General features: G+C 55.5%; 1 protein-coding gene across 1 annotated transcript; it reads right to left on the bottom strand.

Moving 5' to 3' along the window:
* Positions 1–20: 20 nt before the first annotated feature.
* DLK2 (delta like non-canonical Notch ligand 2) lies at positions 21–10,416 on the bottom strand. Its single transcript, XM_075043044.1, has 6 exons — positions 10,404–10,416; positions 8,156–8,257; positions 6,442–6,505; positions 3,689–3,819; positions 2,870–3,014; positions 21–2,330 (listed from the first exon to the last, which is right to left on the bottom strand). Exons 2-6 carry the CDS (start codon positions 8,226–8,228, stop codon positions 1,553–1,555), a joined length of 1,191 nt encoding a protein of 396 aa, XP_074899145.1. The 5' UTR covers positions 8,229–8,257; positions 10,404–10,416; the 3' UTR covers positions 21–1,552.
* Between the last annotated feature and the right edge of the window lie 9,750 nt (positions 10,417–20,166).

Below are 20,166 nucleotides of genomic sequence, written 5' to 3'. Positions count from 1 at the left end.
TATAATTCTCTGATATGCTGTTTTTGGGCTTGTAGTTGTTTTATTTGATAAAGGTACATCATCCATTCATGTATTACAAAAATAATCTTTCTGATGAAGCCCCAGTCCCCTCTCTCAGGTCTCCTTCCTGGCTGAGTGCTCACTCCTCTGCTCTCTTCACACCTTCTTGAACCCAGCTCTGCAACCCTACAGGCCAGTAGTAGGGTTTGGGGTGAGGGTTTTTTTTACCCCACTGCTTAGCCCTCCATGCCCATGAGGAGGCACAGAAAACCCTGGCCCTGACAGAGAGATGCTGGTTGCTGCACACTGGACCAGCACAGGCAGGAGCAGACCTAGTACAAAGGCTAAGTAAGTGACCTGGCCACCTACTGCCTCTTAGCCATGCTTTAGCAATGGTGGAGAAGGCAGTATCGTATCTGCTTCCTATGGTCATCCCAGGCTCAGTAGCCTGTCCTCGCATCCACTGTGGGGAGCTTAGCCTTCGTTGTATCAAGAAACGCTACAATGTCTGATTTGAGGTTAGTGCCAGCTGCCTGCCTCCAGTGACTGGGAAAGGAAAGGAGGATCTGGATCTTGTATTGCTGCTGAACCAGCCACAGCACATCTCCAGCCTTGTCCACCTCCAGTTTCACCTGCAACGGCATATGGGAAGGACCAGCTCAGGCCCAGAGGGCCCCAGGGGGGAGCAGGCCATGCTCCTCCTTGTCAGCAAACAGCGAGGCAGAAGTGCACACTGGAGAGGGGAAGAAGCTTGGTCGTTTGTGGCCAGAGCAGAAAGGACGGTTTGGTAAGTGGGGGAGAAGACCCCTGTATCATCAGGAGGAAAGTACAGAATGTGTTTGTAATCCCAAGTCTGACAGCAAGAAGAGGGGGCATCACCCAGGGCAGAAGAAGGGCACGAGGAGACCCCAAGTGATCTCCAGAGTCTCTTTGAACTGGCTCACAGAACCACAAGGCCAGGGAGCAAGGGTGTTTGCTCACTCCCTAGGGACATGGCATCTGAAATGACAGCCTCCAGAAACAGCCAGGAGCCATGCCAACCAGTACTGGGGCAGGGAGGCCCATGCAGCCATGACTGTCCCAAAGGCCCCAGAAGAAACTTCCCAACATCAGTGGAAACAAGGACAAAGCCCCTTCCAGTAGTCACAGAGAGGAGTTACAAAGGGCCTGGCAGAGTCTGGGCTTGCAAGAAGGCTGTGCCCTCCTCAGCACTACCTGTCCTGTTTCTGAGAGCTCATGTTGGACAATACTGGCACTGCATGGCGTGGGCTGCCACAAGTGGCACGTCGCCACTTCCCTGCAGGGCTGGCCCAACACAGCCCAGCTTTCAGATGCCCATGGGTGCCGGCTCTGCCGGCCAGGTGGGAGACAGCTCAGACCCAGGTGGGGCCATCACACCAATGCTTGAGGCCCAGGGGTTGTGTTGACGCATTCACTGCCCTGGGAGCCCTTCCCTGCTGCCCAGCTTGTGCCGGCGCGGCTCCCCAGGGTGCAGTTCGAGGTGTTTGCCTGCATGACAACCTGCCAGGGCCCAGCTCAGAGTCCTTGCAGCTCACAGTTCTGTCGTCTTCCTGGGCTCGATCAGGACGGTGTTGAGCATGCCCACCTGACACTCCTGGTCTTGGAGCTTCCTTGCAGCCTGAGAAGGGCTTTGGCACCAGTTTGACCTCTGACAGCCCCTCTGCCAGTTCCTCAGCATTAGCAGGACCGTGATGAGGACCAGCACTGCCGTCAGCACCCCGAACACCAGCACTGTGACCAGCTGGCCTTCACTCAGCCCTGAGTCCCTTTGGGTGACCACCTCCTTCACAGAGATTTTCAACAACCCTCCCCCCAGCTCCTTCTCGCTGTGGTTGGCCACACGCCGCCCTGTGACCACAGTCCTGACAGGCTCCGGCTGCGTCACACCTGGCACCTCGCTGGTGGTGCTTTTCACGCCCACGCCGTTCTCATGGTTCACAGGGTGGTAGGGGGGAGCCCAGGTGGGCTCTGGGATGGAGATCTCGCAGGTTTTGCCAGTGAAACGGTCGGGACACAAGCAGTCATAGTCATTAATGCGGTCATAGCACTTTGCCCCATTTTTGCACGGCTGGCTCGCGCAGTCGTTGATGTTGATGGTGCAGAAACGCCCTTCGAAGCCCACCTGGCACTGGCAGGAGAAGCGGTTGATCCCGTCATGGCAGGTGGCACCATTGGCACAGGGACGCATCAGGCAGTCATCCACATCGTTCTCACAGAGATCCCCCACAAAGCCAGCGAGGCACCGGCAGGTGAAGTTGCTAGCAAAGCCGTTTTCATCTTGACACTGCCCCCCGTTCTTGCACGGAGACCTGCGTGGAGAGAGCAAGGACGGGTCATGGCTCTGGAGAGCAAGCAGCTTCCCCTGCCCCAGGGAGGTAAACACACACAGCTGCTTGCATGGCCACTGGGTCTAGCACTGGGTCTCTTCATGGGGACAGCATTCTCAAGGAGAAGACCAGGCAGGTGTTTCTGCCTCCCTGAGTGAGAGGCTGTGGGACCCCCTCAAAGGCTGTGGCTGTGCACAGACCCATCCACCAGGGAGGGTCTTCAGCCAAATGATCTGAAGAGGAAATGTGCCCTCCTGATGCTCCCCAAAGGGATGATGGGTGTCAGCTCATCACACCTACAGCAGCAAGGGATAGGAATCTGTTCAGATCGCAACAAAGACCTTGCCCCGGTGAGACCATGTGGTGCACACAGCTAAACCAAAGCCAAAGATTGTTTTGGCTTAACTCCATTAGTGCATGGAAATCCACAGATAACAAGCCAAGCTGGGCCACCGCTTGGGAGTGCGTGACCCGAAGCTAATGCTGTCTGTAATCTTGCTGCCCTCACTGCTGTGTCTCACCCTGCCTTCTCACATGGCCCTGTCTTCATCTCACAGTCCTTCCCGTGGAAGCCTTCTGGACACAGGCAGGAATATTCCCCGTCTCGATCATAGATGCACTGAGCGCCGTTCTGGCATGGGGACTGGTGTTCGCAGATGTGTATGTCTGAGGGGAAAGAAAAAGGTAGGAATTAGTGAGAAAAGAGGGGCAATGTGGCCAATTCAGTTCCAACACAACCCATCAAACCCAGTGGGGATGAGAAATTGTAGGAGCTTCTCCCACGTCTCCTCCAATGGGCACCTCCAGCAACAGAAGTGCAGTACCTGCGTGGTGCCTCCCAGCTACAGTCTGCAAAATGCACAGGCTTAGTGGTACAGAGAAAGCAAATCGTTCTGCAGATCTGCACAATGTGAAGACGCTTGTGTGCCATCTGGCTGGCCAGGGCAGATCCCATGGCACACAGGAGCCTCTGAGGCCAGAGGAAGGGAGTCCACCAGCCACCTGCTGAAGGCAGGAAGCCCCAGGGGAAGCAGGAGGTGCTGTCTGGAGCCCAGCCACTGCATGGGAAAGGCAATAAGTTCATCTGCTCCGTTTCCTGAGGCTGGCCGGTGTTGTGGCAGCTCTTGCCATGCAGCCAGGGAGCAGGTGCCGGTAGCCTGACCTCTTCTGCAGGAAGGGGATGGTCCCAGCTGTGGCAGCCAGGCAAGATCCCATCTCCCAGGTAGTCCAAGCGGCATCACCCGGGTGGCTTCTGGCTGTGCTGGCTCACCTGTCCATGCAGGGTGTGCTGGGCTTCTGCCCTCACCACCAGAGGTTGGGATGTCCCACCCACAACTCACCTTTGTCACAGAACTTGCCAGCCCAGCCGGTGTGACAGATGCACTGCCAAGGCTGGTGGCACGTCCCATGGAGACACCCCGGCATACGCACGCACTCTTCGCAGTACTCGCCCTCCCAGCCTGGATCACACCTGCAGGAGGACAGGGCATGGCAGCATGATAAAACCCAAGCAGGGGCTGCAGAAAAGCTGGCTGCTTGCCATGCAGGGTTCCCACAGATATGGCAGTGCTGGGAAACCCTCCCAAAGCCCTCCATGAACCTGCTGGCTCCCTCCTCCAGAGGAGGTCAGAACTGGCATCTCATCTTTCCATGGAAGCAAGCAGACAGAGCGGGAGCAGACTCACCCTTTGCAGCCAGGGAGGGTGAGGGGGCAGAAACAGAGCTCAGCAGCTTCACTTTTAGTGCCCATGTCCCACTGCTGTCCTCCAGCCAACTGCTCTGTATACACCTCTGCATTAGCTGAGCAATTCCTGTGCCTCCCTCATTGCACAGCCAGTCTGACAGTTGGAGAAAAGCCCCATCCTTAACCCTGAACTCCCTGAGGGAAAGGGACAAGAGGCCCCTGAGGCCTGCATGTTTCATTGCGCCCCTTTGCATTATAATGTGTCATTTTGTCTGAAATGCACCGTAATCCAGCTGCAAAACCTTGCTTGCCATGGCTTGTATGGAATAGACTTACCAGCCAGCTCACAAGGGCAGTATGATGGGAAAACCTGCAGAACACAACGAGCCTTCTGGCCCTAGAAGAGCAGGGCAGTGGTGCTGGCTAAGTAAAGCCAAGCTGAGTTGCTCCAGTGGCTTCCCTCAGACCTGCCAGCTCCAAGGGGGAAAGCAAGTGGTAACAAGATGAGAGCTGAGTGGAGGTGGCACCAGCTGCCACAAAAGCTATACTCAAAACAGCACAAAAGTAAAGCTAACAAAACCAATGCAGTCTCCAGAGTAACCAGGGGTGTTCATTTTCATGGCTGGGGCTCATTTCAGCACAATGTGCAGTTGCCAGGCTGGTCCGAAGCTGCACTTTCACACCTGAACTGGCTATTGTCACTGCAGGTTGTTCCAAAGAGATGAGGAAGGTTAAAAAAATAAATATATATGTTAATTAGAGGCTTTTTGATGGGAACAGAGGTGTTACTGTGTGCCTGACAGAGTCTGGGGCAATGCATTCATACCTAGACAGCCATGAGCTTACAGAGGGCTGCGAGCACCCCTACCACCTAGCACCCACAGGGAACAGGCACTATCAAGTCTTCCCCTCCTCTAAAAGGGAGATGGCCAACATAAAAATTGCCAGGGAGGGGGCCAGGTAAGCAGCCAAGTCTCCCTGAGTTTGGGGTGATTTCAATGGGATACTGCCCATTTTCAGTGGGTTCAGCAAACGCTCTGGAGGCCTGAAATCTGAAGCAGCAACTCATGCGTGCCTCCACCGAAAAGACCTGCAGCTGGGCCACCCGCCACATGGAGATGTGTGGTGTCTCTGCCCGGGGCTTCCCAGCACTGAGCTCCCCCGACCAGCTACAGCCACCGAAAGGGCTCAGGGAGGAGCGAGCTCTTTGCAGCTGCAACAAGGGGCCCAGCAAAACCGGAGCTGGACACTCCCTGATGCAGCTGTCAGCGCAGTTATGGTCACCATCAGGCCACATCTGCTCCGTTAGGCGAGAACGAGTGGCCCAGGTGTGGTGTGACACTGGGGGCTGTGCTGCGAAAGGGCATGCCCCAGTGAGAACAGAGTGGCAGTAGGCAGTCTGTGCCCTTGCAGCACAAGTGTCTGGGCCAGCCCGAAGTGGCCTGCTCCTCCCGGGCTGCTCTACAGGATGGGGGCTCCGGGTGGTCCTACAGTGGGATGAGAGGCAGTGTCCAAGGCCATGGCAGCCCAGGGCAGCCACGTGGTTGCTTCCCAGGCTGAAGTGCAGGGTCAGGCTCTAAGCTTTGCCCCTGCAGGATCTGGGCGCCAACTGGAGCTGGGATGTCAGGGATCATGCACGCACTTCTGCTGCAGTAGCCCCCAGCTTGCTGGTGAGCCCTTTATGAAAACACTCATAGAATCATAGAATCATTTAGGTTGGGAAAGACCTTCAAGGTCATCGAGTCCAACCATCAACCATGCCCACTAAACCATGTCCTGAAGTACCCCGTCTACTCGCTTTTTGAATACCTCCAGGGATGGTGACCCAACCACTTCCCTGGGCAGCCTATTCCAATGTCTGAGTCAGAGATCCCCACCACAGCCCACGTTTCTGAGAGGGCACTCCTGATGACCTCAGACATTTATGTGCACACTGGCAGCTCTTCTCTTCCACGCCCCCAGGGAGAGCATCCCCATCATAAACAGTGAAGAGGTCAAGCAAGCTGGCTGACACCCAAGCCTGCCCTGCTGCCTGATGACTTTCCCCATTGTATCTGAGCCTGAAGGCTGCGTCCCATCACCCAGGCATGGCTGGGCTGTCCTAAGCTCCTGTCTAGACAAAAAGGGCTCAGCAGAATGACATCGGTCAGTGTGTAGCGGGGGGGAACCTGGAAGCACTGGAGCAAAGGCTGCAGGGGACCAGCAAGAGGTTGAGGCATCAAAATCTCCCACTCCAGAGGGTGTCAGGAAAAAAGAGTGCAGAATTGTCAATTCCAGGCATGGGTGAGCAGCGGAGGAGGCGCTTCAACTCAGGGCAGGGGTGTAGGCAACAAGGACACAGCATCAAGGGAGGGAGAGCAGTTACACTCAGGGGGGCAGCAGGAGCGGAGAGCCAAGGACAAGCTGTACCTGCACTTCCCATCCTGGTCACAGCAGCCATGGGCGAGATTACAGCGCTTGCTGCAGTCATCACCTACAAGGCAGGAGACAAGCGGAGTTACGTTAAGCAGAGACCATAGATGACTCCAGATCTGCCCATAGCCCTGCTGGCTTACAGCTTTTTAGTTCCTTCCTAAGCACTCAGCCTGCCCTTCCCCAGAACTGTAAGGTGGGAGACCTTCCTTTCAATGGCTGGATGCCACACGAGAGATAAGGATTTTGCAGTCACCCAAGCAGCGATAACACTGCCTTTATTGAGAAATGGGACCCTGCTTCAAAACTACTTGGTCTCTGATCACCTTCCCCACCCTCTCTCTGCTGCCTCCCTTAGACTTCAGGCCATTCTGGGCAAGAGCTGGCATTGCCTGGGCATTAAGGCAACCTGTGTAATAAGGCCTGACCCATCTGGGACCTTGGTCCCACAATCATGCAGCAAGTATGGTGGGAAAGCTCAGGGCCGGGTACTGCAAGGGGCACAAAGGGACCGAGGATGGAAATGGAAAGCATGGCTCCTCTTCATCTCCCAGGATGTCCCCATCCCAGGGACAGCTATTGGCATGGAGCAGTCTGGTTGGGGCTCCTGCCCTCCACCAGGACCCAGCTGCCAGTACTCCCCCTCTGGCATGGGGAGGCAGCACTGGGCATCACATGGGGCCGGGTATCCAGTTCTGTTTATTTATTTAAAGGCCACAGAAGCTGTAACTGAGCCATGGCCTCACCTTGACACTTCTCATCCTCTGCTCAGTGCTGGCCTGCTTTCTGCAGCCAGGTGTCCCCTTTCATCTCCACCTTCCCCTCTCCCCCATCACTTGCTTGCATCTTAGCCCCACAGGGAGCTGGCTCGCACCGGCTCCACAGGCAGGAGAGCTAGAGCAAATGTCAGGAGGCAGGGGGTTTCTCCAGGAGCCCAGCATGATCCCAGGCCAGACCCAGGAGATGAACACCCTTACCTGACTGAGCCCCTCCATCCTGGACCAGGCCAGGTTAAAGCCCCCATGCCAGGAGGCACACTCAGGCTTTCCCCAAGCCATGTGATGTGCTGCCTAGGAAGCAACCAGGGGGAGATATCCCTCATGCATGTGTGTTTGCTGCAGTGAGGCAGCAGGTCCCACTGCTCAGGATAAGAGCCTCCCAAAATATGCCACCGTGGAGCTGGAGCAGCATCCTGGGACTGCTCAGCCCAAGCCTGGGTATTGTCGCCTTTCCTATTTGTAACCATCTCTCCTGGCAGGTGGCTTTGGGAAATCATTGCTTATCCGGAGCAGGGAGAGAGCAAACTAACCTTTGGGAAGGTATTTTTTCTCATGGGATCCAGGATTAGCTGTTCAGTTTTGGGATCTTCTTTCCCTTTTGCCCTGCCTCTCTGAACAGGCTCATTGGTTCAGGGACACATTCATCCTAACTGAGAGAGGCAGAGCAGCGGGACCTCTCACTCCTGGTCTGCTCAGGCACTGTTACCCCCATGGGCACCAGAGTGAGGGTCTCTACAGTTGGCAGCAGAGTGAGGGTCTCTACAGTTGCCACCAGTCACCCCCCAGGTGCTGGATGACTGAGCAGCATTTTATGTCTTCTAGGCCAGGCCAGCTCTATTTTGCATGGAAAACTGAGGAGACTTCAGCAATGCCAAGGACAGGTTTGGAAAGATGGATATAAAAGAGAAGGACCCATGTCTACAGAGACTCACCTTGGGCAAGCTGGTGATGGGCCAAGAGGATCCAAACCAAGGACATGAGCTGGAGACAGAAGCTCCTGAGCATGGTCAGTGTGGCCCCACCGAGATGAACACCTATAGGAGGAAAAAGCGCAAGCTCAGAAAAAATCCCCTGGCTCACATGGCAGCTTCACTTCACGCATCCCTTCCGCTCTGCTACCTGGGAGTTTTGAGTTAAAACATCCAGTTTTGTACAGACTTGTCACTGCACTCCTCTGTCCTTCCAGACTCCTTCCTCTAAGGCAATGTTGGAGCACTAAGAATCAAAAAGCCTTTTAAAAGGCGTGTACAGGAGAACTGAGTGTGCACACTCAATCCCAAGCGTGTAATAGCTCAGGCTGTCACACCGCATCTTGGAGCACCTGCCCCTGCTAGCTGCTGTCAAGAGAGCAGAAGTGTCTAGAAATACTAGTCCAGCTGTGGGGACCTTCATCTTTCCTCCCTAGGTTTGGGAGGGTCCTGTGTATGTTCAAATGAATAGAAGAGCTGAGCCTTTTTACAGCGCCCAGGCTGCTTTTCAAGCCCTTCAGGAGGGCAGGGAGTCAAGTAGATCTAGCAGACAAGCAGGTGGTAAACAGCAGCCCTATTTCGTTTTCCAAGCTAGGGTGTGAAGCAACATGCACTAGACCTGGGCTGCAGCCCCAGGTAGGAAAGGCAAACATGCACCTCCCGCTAGGTGCGGTCCTTTTCCTGAGCTGTCCTGCAGAGAGCCCTGTCAGCCCAGGGTTCCTGCACCCATCTATTTTCTGACTGCCTCCTGCCCTCTTGAAGTAACATTAAATACTTTCCAAAAATGCTTCATTCCCTCCCAGCCTTCTGGGGTTGTTAAGGGCAGGAAATTTGAGGGTGATATCATAAATATATTACTATAATGAGATGGGAGGGGTTAAACAGTTCTGCTAGGAGAGTGGTGAAGGTATGGAGCAGACTCCATCCAGCTGCGTGGGTGTGATGGACAGGGCCCACTCCACTTTCAGCTTGACTCTTTAGCTCAGGAAGGTTGCGTTGGGTTGATAGTTGTATGAAAGACTTCACAGATGGGGACAGTAGTCCTCCCACCCATCCACACGTACACATGCATTGCAGGAAGAGGTTTTGGGGTCCCTGCTAAGGGCTTCACCTGCCTGGACCAGGCAAAATAGCCCACAAAAGCAACGATGCTGCTCAAGGCATCTCTCCAGCAAACAAACCATCACCAATGAAGGATGCAGCATTTTCAGAGGTGCTACAGGATGTTACTGTCACTGCCCCAGCCAAATCCCAGGGCGGACCACTGCATCCTCCCTCCCCATGGTCCCCTTTTCACCATGCTCGCAGGACCGTCCTTCACCTTCTGCCCCAAAACGCTGGGCGGTGGCAAACAGCTGCTGCATTTCAGGGGAGGGTGAAGCAATTCCTATGAAACTTATAAAATAATTTAGGGCTGAACAGTTGGTATCCTGTTCCTTCAGGGCTGTGAGGAGCTCAACCTCTGACCACATGTCATTGCAAGGGTCGTTTCCCCATGGCTCCCCACAGCCTCCCCATTCGACGTGCAGCCTCTCAGACCTCCTGACGGGTGCTGCTCCCAGCTCCCACCCAGGGGCCGTCCCGGACCCCGGCGAGGCGCCGGGGGCATCCTGGGGGGCAGCCGGTGCCCAAGGGAGGTGTGAGCAGCACCCGGGCAGGCCTGGCTTTGGGTCGCAGGGACACAGGGGAGGGAGCTCTCTCCTCTGCTACCGCCTGGCCGGCTTGGGGGCTACCAGCCCCCCCAGGGGCTGCGGGCTATTAGAGACGCCCCCGGGGGCTATTAACCTCCCCTTCAGGGGTATTAGGGACCTCCTTACGGTTGGCGGCTACCAGGCACAACCCCAGGAGGGGGACTATCAGGCACTGCCCCTAGCCTGGGGGCTATCAGGGACCCCTCCGGGCTGGGGGTCCGGGGGCAGGGGTGGGAACCCGGAGGATGCCGCGCCGCTGCGGCTCGCCGCTCCTGCCACCCACCCCCACCCCCGCGGCTTTGGGGCCCCCCCAAGCCCCCAGTGCCCCCCGGAGGGGCATGGTCGCTGGGGTGCCCGCCTTCCCCCCCCGCCCCCGGCCGGCCGGCCGGAGGGGACGCTCCGCGGAGCCCCGCACCGCCCCGGCCCCGCCGGTCCCGCTGCGGCCGGGGCGGCGGCGGGGGGGGAGGGCCGAGGGGGCCTGCCTGTCCCCGCTGCGCGCTGCCCCCCGCCCCCCTGCTCACCTCGGCGACGCGGCGGGTCGTGGGGCTATCGCGGGGTGCGGCAGCGGGGGGCGGCCATGCCCGGCGCGGCGAGGCGGCGGCGGCGGGGCTGAGGAGGCGCGGGGCTGCGGAGGGAGCTGCCGCCGCGTGTGCCGCGCCGCTCCGCCCGCCGCCGCCGCCGCCGCCGCCGCCGCCGCCGTGCAGCCCCGGCCGCCTGCCAGCGGCTGCGTGTGCCTGCACATCCCCGCTCCCTCCCCGGGACATCCCGCCTCCCGCCGCCCCAAACCGCAGGCAGCCCCCGGCCCGGCCCGCCCTGCCCGCTCACCCCTGCCCTGCTCCCGCCGCCGGGGGCGGGGGGGGCCCGGCCCGGCCCCACGCGGGGCCGCCCCGGGGGGGGGCGCTGCGTCTGCGAGGGGTCACAGCTCCCGTCCCCCAGGGCCGGCGCGCAGAGGATGGAGGGGTTGCCCTGGGCTGGGGGCGCCCCCCTGGGGCGCGGCCTGCTTCGGAGACCCCCGCCCGGGGCTCGGGGGGCTGCAGCGCTCGCCCCCTTGGCGGTTGCAGACACGCGCTTGGGTAGGGGCTTTGGCCCGCTGCTGCCGGCCTCCCGCGGGGCACCCGCGCCTCGCAGCCTGGTTCCTCTCTCAGAAATAGGTGCGGGATGATCCGAGCCCTCATTTCGCTCAGATTATCCAAAATAAGCAAAAAACGCTTCCTGCAGCCCCTGCCTGCCGGCTTCAGGGGCCACTAACACACCTTCACTGGCAAACCGTAAGGTTAAGAAGCCCCGTCCTTAAAGTAGAGGTGCAACCTGGAGTGGTCACCCCGTAAGAAAGAAGCCATCTGGTGAAGCTGCGGTCCTCGGCACTTCTCTCGCTGCTGCTCACAAGCCATGGACACCCGCGCCTCAGTGAACAGTAAGACAATCACATCTTTAGGAGGAACAGCTGCCCGCTCTCCTCGTCACCTTGCACGGCCTTTCTGCTACTTGACAAGCAATCCTTAATTAGATTACAGGTTCACCTCACCCAGACCTCTTCTACCCCTGCGCCCTGTGAGTTTTGCTATTTTCCACCAGGAAGGAAGAAGAACCATGTCCTACTGGCACTTACATGGATGCTTCCACGTCCCATCTCATCTCACCAGACAAATCTCACCCCGTTCCTGCTCTCACCTTCTCCAGTCCCCCTGGCTCTCTGCAGTTCCTGACAGCCCCATCAGCACCACGCACCCTGCAGCAGCCGTGGGTGGCACTGCGGGCCCCAGCGCCCCGGGACAGCCCGAGAGCCAGCAGCCCCGTCAAAGACCAGCTCTCTGCTGGCTCTGACTGTGGACCCCTGCTTGCTCCATCCTTGGCAGGTCTGGACAACACAACCCTACTGAGCAATAACATGGGAGCCTCCCACCCTGCCCACTGCCGCAGGAGCTGCCTCCTTCCTGCCTCTTTCCTGCTCTCCTGTCTGCCAGGAGCAGTTCCTTCCCTTGCCTGCCTCCTCCTGTTTCCATCACCCCACCTAACTGCTCCAAGGTCCCCGAGAGCCAGAGAGGTCCAAACCTCCTGCTGCTCAGGCTGCTCCATCAGCTCCTTGGGTATTTATGGGACAGGTGTGCACCAGCTCTGTTCTGAGATGCTACCTGTGGTTCTCCACCCATTCTCATCCCCTGATCCTTCACATCCAGCTCAGCTTGCTTCTGAGTCCTGGTTCACAACGTATCTAGGGCTTACAGCAAAAGGGAGAGGGGGAGGCTGAGGGCAAAGCACAGCTCCTGGTACTTGGTTGCGAACCAGACAGCCTCTCCTTCAGTCACTGCTGCTCTAGGACCTGGGAGGATCCACCTCTCTCCTCTAATCCCTGCAACACCCTGCCTTGCACTGTTTGCTCTGCCAGTCATGGTTGGAGGCCAAGTTTTTACTGGTGGCACCTCCAACATTGAGTGTAGGCTGCTCAGCCTCACCCTCACCTCCTACTTGAAATCCTACTGCCTACACCAACTGTCTCAGATACGACACCACCTCCTGCAACATCCTCACCTGCTCTCGCACTCCTCTGAGGGGATCTGCCCTGGTCCTGACTGCACTGCACTGCAACGACATTGCACAACCGTGCCTGGGTGCTCTTAAACCTCACTTGGTTAAATGCACCTAAGAAAACTCCATGGACGCCATGTGTGCATTTGAACAGGCAGGTTAGGAGGGTGCTTGCGGAGGGGTCCCTGCACACGTTGATATCTGTAGGTATCTGTGTCCACAACACGAGTACTGTGGGAGAGGGAGATGGGGTTGGGTTGCAGTCAGCAGAGCTAGACATGTGGCTTTCCCTGTGCCGCTTCTCCTGGAGGTGAGAGCCATGGCACGGAGTGAGGGCCATCCAGGCTGAGGAGGTAAAGTTGGTTGCTGGACATCTGAATGCCAAGGCAGGGGAATGGAGAACAGAAACCAGGGTGGGATTTCATAGAGGGGGAAATGGGTGTATTTCAGTAAATGGGGTTTGGGGTTTGAGGGTTTGGGTTTGCGTGTGAGTATCACAGACAGAAGCAGGCAGGGATGAGTGGGGGTAAAAAAGGTGAGTACAGAGGAGGGGGAAGGGACCAGAAGGGAACCCCAAGTACCATGGATCTTGGGTGTGCTCCTTCCTCAGCACTAAAGGGCTCCTGTCCCATCCCCAGGCACACTCCCAAGTCCCAGGCTTGCTCTGGCAGTCCCTGGGCTGCCCAGCATGATTCAAGCAGAGCAGGTCTATTTGCAGACCCAAGAAAAGGGTGCTGAGGAGGGGATGCCTGTGCTTGGCTTAGACCCTGCTCTACTAGGCTCTGATCCCTGCCATGCCATCCCTAGAGGCGTCTCAGATGGAACAGCTGCTGGGTCAGAATTAGGAAGGATTTTTTCCTAGCCATAAGAGTCCCTCCGCTGCTTTTCCCTCCGGTGAAGGAAATATCACAAAGCAGGGACCTGGAGTGGGAACGGGAACAACCTGTCACCACAGTCTCCCCCTCTAGTGCATGCCAGCTGCAGGCTCCCTCCCCTGCTGTTCTTCCAATGCACCATCACCGCTCCCAGACAGAGGGAGGAATTACCTGTCAAAACCAGCTGGAGCTGCTTCCCTTTCTTCCGGTGTCTGGAACCTGCACCTTGGAGGCAGCCAGACATCAGGGGCGAGGAGCAGATGCTGGGCTGAGGGAACGGGTGATGTCTCTTCTTCTCCTCCACCAAGCAGCCTTCCCCGGAGCAAGGAGAGAAAGAAACTCTTCCCTGTGCAGAAGTCTGGAGAAACTCACCCCTTCCTGCCCACTCTAATCCCTCAAAGGAGGCAGAGGAGCGGCACAAACCAGCTGGAGAAAGACCGCAAACACCTCCAAGCTGCCAACTCAAATGATCATCCTCTCCCACAGCTCTCACTCCGGGTCACCCTCTCTGCCTTACGCACGGCACCAGCCCGGGGTCTCTGGGTTAAAACAAATGTTCTCCCCCAGCTCACCCCCCTTGCTTTTCCCATTCCACCCCAGCCCACAACAAACATCAGCAGCTCGCTGGCCCTGCAGCCATGTAACCCAACCCCAGCCATTGTTCCCCCTTCCCCAAGGTCTATATTTGACTCTGCAGCAGCACCGTGGCTGTGCGTGTGTGCGCGCGTGTGTGTGTGTGCGCGCGCTCACTGCACACGCACGCTCCAATATTTGTTCAGAGCCTCATTCCCCAGATGCCCGAGATTGCTTAGAAATAGCTTCCATGGGCAGTAGGTGTTTGTGCCTGTAGCAGGGAAGTGGAGGGAGCAGGCGAAAGAGAAGCAGGGAGAGGGTGAAGGTCGAAGGTGGAAAACCTCCTGGCTCTTCCCTTCCAATTTGCACCATCTCAATGATCTGCTGCTCTGCGGAGCATGGCTGGGTTGACAGATGACAATGCATACACTCAACAGAGGGACTGGCAGCAGGTCTGGGGAATGATGAAGAAAAGGCCAAGCTGTGGTCTTGGTGACTCCATCCTGTGTGGCCCTGCCCTAAGTTTTGCTCTCTGGTGGCAAAAGTGCAGCTCAGCCTCCAAAAGCCCTTCAAACCTTCCTAGGTCTGGTGGCTGAGGCCACCACAAATTCCCTTAGCTAATTCCCTTAGCCTGGTGGCTCTGCAAGGGGTGCTTCAGCATATGGGAGTTGCCCCGGGATTCACCCTCCTCTGTTTCAGTACTGCATTAAGAGTAGCCACCCTGGGCTACCCCGGGATGTATTTTGTGTTTTCCCAAAGCCTCCAGGAATGCTGTCCAAGCCCAGTGTCATATTCTCCATGACCCCAGAGTCCCTGGGAACGCTGCCTAGACTCGGCCTGAGCTTCTTTTATTTGCGTCCTTTGCGGCCTGCCAGGACACACGGCAAAATCAGAAATAAGTGCTGTCAAAATGAACAACAGGAAGGATCGCCTTTATCCTAAACACTGATGATCTGGGGAACTCATTGCCACTGGGTAACAAGAAAAGGCATTCATTTAAAAAATAACTAGACATTTATACAGATAGTGAGAGTAAATAGGAATGAACTCCAAAGAGCTGTAAACCCTTTTGCTCCAGGGCACTGAAGATGAGCTCTAGGCCATGGAGTAAGGAGCAGCTTTCCACAAGGGCAGGTTCTTCAGCAATTTTGCACAGAGTAATGCTTGTACCTTCCCGAGCCATGCGGACCCAGCCCTGGAAGAGGAAGGATGCTGGACGTGAGGAGGCACCATCCGTACATACCCACTGGACAGAGGGGTGGCCGAGCATACGTTTCCCATCACCAAGGCCAAGGGGAGCTGGACTGTATGGATGTTCCAGTGGTGCCTGTGAGAAGTCCTGGAGATGTCATTCCCAGCTGTTCAGAGCCAAGTGTCAGCCTCCATCCAGCTCACCTCTCCTCCACTCCAAGCCAGCTGCGGCAAGTCCCTCATCATCAGGGCTGCTGCTTCTTGAGGGGTGTCTGTATCCTGCACTGGCCACCAGACAGCTGCTCTGTTGGGACTAGCTAAAATCTGACTGTGTGCTGGGCTGCTCCACTAAAACAGACCCTCTGAGCATAGGAGAGTGCATGTGTCATTGTAATAGACTTGAGTTCAGTACCTGGCAGCCTCCAAACCTGCTGTGAGGAGCTGGAAAAGTAAGCTTAAGACATATGTTATTCTGAGATACAGATTCCCAGTGTCCACCCTCAGTACTTCTATCCAAGACAGGACAGAGCCACCAGGAAAGAAAAAAAAAAAAAAGAAAGATGAAATACTAGAGGTAAAAGGAGTTAGACTTGAAGAGAGAGGGAAAGAGATAGAGGTATATATGGAGGGTGGCTAGAGAGATGTTTTACCTCGCACCCCCATAGCTCAAAAGACTGAGTCATGCCCCTTCAAAAAAACCACATGAGTTCATTGAGAAAGTGTAGGATCTTGTTTTGTCCTGTCATTTCTGGCTTCCCTCCACATGCGTGTGTGACAGCTAATGTCAGGGCTTACCCAAAGGCACAGACTTCAGGGGGTGTACCCATTCCCCCACCTGCCTCCTGCTGCCAGGAAGAGGTCTGGAAGGACCAGAGCAGGAAGGAAATGTCTTCCAGGCTTTCCCTTTGCTGGCACACACCCGCAGGTGCCTCGAAGCCCACCTTCAGCCGTGCCCTCTCCCCTTCCCTTTCCAGCTGGCAGCTCTAGCAATGAAACATCTTAATCTCACTGGGAGCACACAAGCATTTAATGGGAGCCTCCTGAAGCAAATGTTTTGAGCTTCCTCAGTGCTTGCCTCTGAGCTTGCTCCTGGATATTTACAGAGGTTGGTATATCTTGGCTTTTGCAGTGAAACCTGGCAGGAGTGCCTGTTGCAGTGAATTTCAAGGTCATTTTACAAAACTACAGCTGGTGCTTAGAAAGGCTTGAACCCTGGGTGCTGAGGAGAGGAGTCCATAATTAGCAGCCCCAGGGGATGTGGACTGGTGTTGGGGGGGAGGCTAATTGCAGACTGACTGGCTCCTTGGCCTTCAGCACCTCCTGTGAAGCAGGGAAGCAGTGTGCTCAGCCAAGCACCAAGCGTGTCCTAGGGAAAGGTAATTCCTCCCCGGCCTGCCTGGACCCGTCCCTATAAACAACAAGAGCTGCATGGGGAGAGCAGTACTGCAGATTTCACAAAAAAAGGTCTCTGTGAGCTGGGGATGCACGCTAGGCATGCAGGAGGGCTTCTCAGAAGACGACACACAGCCACATGCCTCTACCTGAAAGAGCCCGTGTGTCCCTGCTCTGCCCTCAGAGGGCTTGGGGGATCAGCTCCTTCCCCCCAGTTTGTGCACCCTGGTGAAGCGTTGTCCCCAATACCCCGGCATGCAGTGTCCTCCCCTCGCGTGTGGGTGAGTGCTCTGCCCCACACCTGGATAAAGCCCCTTCTACCTGCGCACGCCGGGGAGAACCAGCATCACGCCTTACCCCTCTGCTACCTCCTGTGCACTCTGGTGAGACATCCTCCCCCTTCCTCTCCACATACTTTTAACTCAGTTCATTTCAAACACTTTATTAGCATGACAAGCTAAACAAGTTTTGACAAAGGGGAAGAGAGGCAGATCCCCTCAAGTCTCGGTCTGAGACTGACACCGACTCCAGCCTTTGCTTCCCATGGGGTTTTGCCTTGCATTGGAGCAGCCGTCCTGGCCATCGGGCACATGTGCCATTTCTCTCCACTCCTTCAACAGGCTAAATTGCTGGCATGGGAGGGCTACTGCCCTTCAATCTCTGTTGCACGGCAGCACCCATGCTGGATTTAGCACCCGTTGGGGTGAAGGCTTTTCAGGTGGTGTTGGCGGGGCTTGGGTGAGGCTGCCAGGAGGAGAAACTGTGCGGTGCTGGGGAAGCTGCTCCTGCAGGGAGCTCACCCCAGGGAACAGTGGTAACTGTGGTATGGGTCCCAGCTGGGAACTGGCTTTTTCCAGCAGAATACCCTGTGTAAGGTCACAGCCTGATACCTGCTCCGTTGCAGAGCCCTGGAGCCACACAGAGTAAGAGTTGGAGGCACCTGTGCAGGGCTCAGTGCAAGAGCTGGGATCAGTTCACTGGCTGAGCGTAGTGTGGAGCCAGCAGTGAGCAGAGATGAGGGGGATGCCACGACCAAATACTTGAGGCCAGAAGACCCTGATTTCTGCTGCCTGCCCCCGGGAACGATGCAGCCAGCACAAACCAAGCGCAGAGAGTACAAATCCACCACTGCCAGGCTCTGCGCTTCCTGCCCCATGATGAAAGACTGCGCTAGGGAAAGGGCAAGAGGCGAGTGCCAGCTGTTGCTGCACTATTTTATGGCTAGTTAGAAATGGCCAGTAGGGGTCACTGATATCTATTTATTTTATTCTATTCTATTTTTATACATATGCATTTATAAATGTACAAAACATGCATAGGCAGCAATTGTAATGGAGAAGTGTTGATGTGCAATGTGTTCATCAAGTATACAGGTTGGAGGAAACTGTATGAAATACCAGCGTGAGCTGTGCATCCCTCTCTGCTCAAACTCTGTGATGGCATGAAACCACCGAGCCATGCCAAGCACCAGGGTACTGCGGCAGTGGGTTTCTGTCATTCTCCAGTTCTACCTTCACCTTCCATCCTGTATTGGCAGAGATGGTTTGAAAGAGATGCAAGAGATTCAGAGATTCAAGCCTCAGGGGCAGGATATTGTGTCTGCTTGTCTTTCCGTGCAGTGCCCAGCACAATTACATCCCAGCCGTGATGGGTGCCTTTAGGCAGTCCCATCAGACAAACAGCACTTTGTGTTGGGATGGGTCAGCATGGTTCTGTTCTTCAGCCGCTGTTGCTGGGGATCCTGACAGCAAAGTGTTTGCCTGTGAAAAAACTCCAGGAGTTTTCTGAGGGTTGCTTCTTCATGTTAAAATTGAACCCCAACCCTCACTCTTATGTAGCTGTACAGCCTGAATTATACACATGGGTGTTGTTAGCAACTGTTTTACTGGTGGGTTGTATTTTTCTGGTAGGTGCATGCTCTAGGCATACTGGCAGGATGTGTTTGGCTGTCCAATTCTGCATCCACAGACTTGTTTGGTTGTCCCAGGCTGGCTGTGCTTTGCTGATCTTACTGTTCCCAAAATGCAGTTGGTTTTGGGTGCTGAGCTCCTCTTGTACTGGCATACCCCAGAGTGCAAGCTCTCCTCAAAATATGTCTCAGGCTTTTTGGTTTTGGTGGGCTCAGCCCATCCATGAAACCTCTTCTGCCTCTCAGGTTTTCCCAGCTGAGGTCTACCAGGGAATCCTCTGTGCAGCTGGAGTCAGAGATGTAGCGGAGGAGACAAGTGTTTCCCAAGAGTCCCTTCAGGACTGCAGCATCCAAGTCAGAGGAAATGGGACTTCATGCAACTCTCAGGCAAGTGACAGCCTCTGAGCCGGCCACCAAAGGGTGGTCTGCTACCTGCCATCTTCCCTGCTTGACCTGGGTTGGTGGGGAACTTGAGAGGACCAAGCCTGCACTGCCTTCTTCTGGTGGGGAGACATTATTTCTGCCATCTACTTCTTCACTAGCCAAGACTCTAGGCACTTTAGAGGGATTTATTTGTCCCTCCACAGGGTGGCACCTGCCCCTCCAGGGGTTCCTTTTATGCAGTTACAGGGGTCTATATAAAGTGCTGCCAGCTGGAAAGTATTTTGAAGAGATTCCTCCCTGCTCTTCACTAAGGGTCATAAATTCAGCTGGTATTTGAGAGAATCTCAAATGTACTTCCAGGACTGTTTGCTGAGGGCTTTACATCCGCCAGAGGCCCCTTAAAATAAAAGGATTATTGGGAGTCAAGTGTTAAATTACCTGGTGCTTGTTAATTGAACTTCAGAGGCTTTAGTGAGCAACTGGCTCTAGCAGGGAGCAGCACTTTGGTATTAATGGTGTTATATAAATGAATATAATGTAACCTAACGTCATGCTTCCGCATCATGTCACATCTCTGGGCTCAGGGCAGTGGTGAGTCCAGCTCACAAGCATACCAGATTCGGGAAAAGGCAGGGTGGATGTGTGTGGAGAGGGAGAGTGCTTGGGAATTAAGGCCTTCGGGATCTGAGGAAAGTGTTTTTCGGTGCTCAGAGCAGGTGACTGGTTCAGGCATCCTGAGTTCAGTTCCAGTCTCCCTTTGGCTGTCTGACCTTAGCATCTGATTTTGAGAAGAGTTTAATGGAAGCAGTAAATGCTGAGACCATCTGAAAATCAAACTCTCTCCTTCCTGCAGGGCTTATTTCACCTAGACTTGCAAAAACCTTGAAGATCCTACTCTGACAGGTTACCAAAAGAAAGCAAAGGACTCTAATCATTGCTGCCATCAGTGTGCACCCACGGAAACTTGAACAGACCACAACTGTGAAGGCTCCAAGGCAGCAAGGCCCAGTGGAAATGAGAAACCTCATCAGCTATGAAAATTTCATCAGCTGGCGCTGTGGAAGCAAGAATCTGGAAGTGCAGAGCAGATGGGCAGCCTGGATTCTTGGAGCCATTGTCCTTCTGCTTGTTATCTGACTCCGGCACAGGGAGGATTTGGAGAATTTATGGGGGCACAAGTACCGAAGGCTTTCTTGAAATATCCCTGGCTGACGCGTGGCATGGTGCAGACGGCACTTGCTGGGTGTGCAGCAGACGTTTTTGCACAATATTCCCAAGGTCACGGAAATGGGGTCCTGCTGAGCACCTGTCTTTTATTGTGTAAGAGAGGGGACCATTTGGGCAGAGTTTGCAGCGCTGTGAGCCTGGTACTACCTGAATGCAAATCTGAAGGCTTTGTAAATGTAGCACATTGAGGAACATCATCCAAATACT

The sequence above is a fragment of the Buteo buteo genome, chromosome 12, assembly GCF_964188355.1.
Source record: "Buteo buteo chromosome 12, bButBut1.hap1.1, whole genome shotgun sequence".
Classification (NCBI taxonomy): Eukaryota; Metazoa; Chordata; class Aves; order Accipitriformes; family Accipitridae; genus Buteo; species Buteo buteo.
Note: the sequence above shows the minus strand (reverse complement) of the source record. Positions and strands in the feature narration are given on the sequence as shown.

What these genes read in the sequence shown, in the direction of transcription:
- DLK2 (XM_075043044.1), bottom strand. Translation starts at nt 8,228, where the DNA reads ATGCTCAGGAGCTTCTGTCTCCAGCTCATGTCCTTGGTTTGGATCCTC. An exon ending in CCATCACCAGCTTGCCCAAG is followed by an intron (nt 6,506 to 8,155) that starts GTGAGTCTCTGT and finishes CCTGCCTTGTAG; the next exon opens with GTGATGACTGCAGCAAGCGC. An exon ending in GGGCCATGTGAGAAGGCAGG is followed by an intron (nt 2,331 to 2,869) that starts GTGAGACACAGC and finishes CTCTCCACGCAG; the next exon opens with GTCTCCGTGCAAGAACGGGG.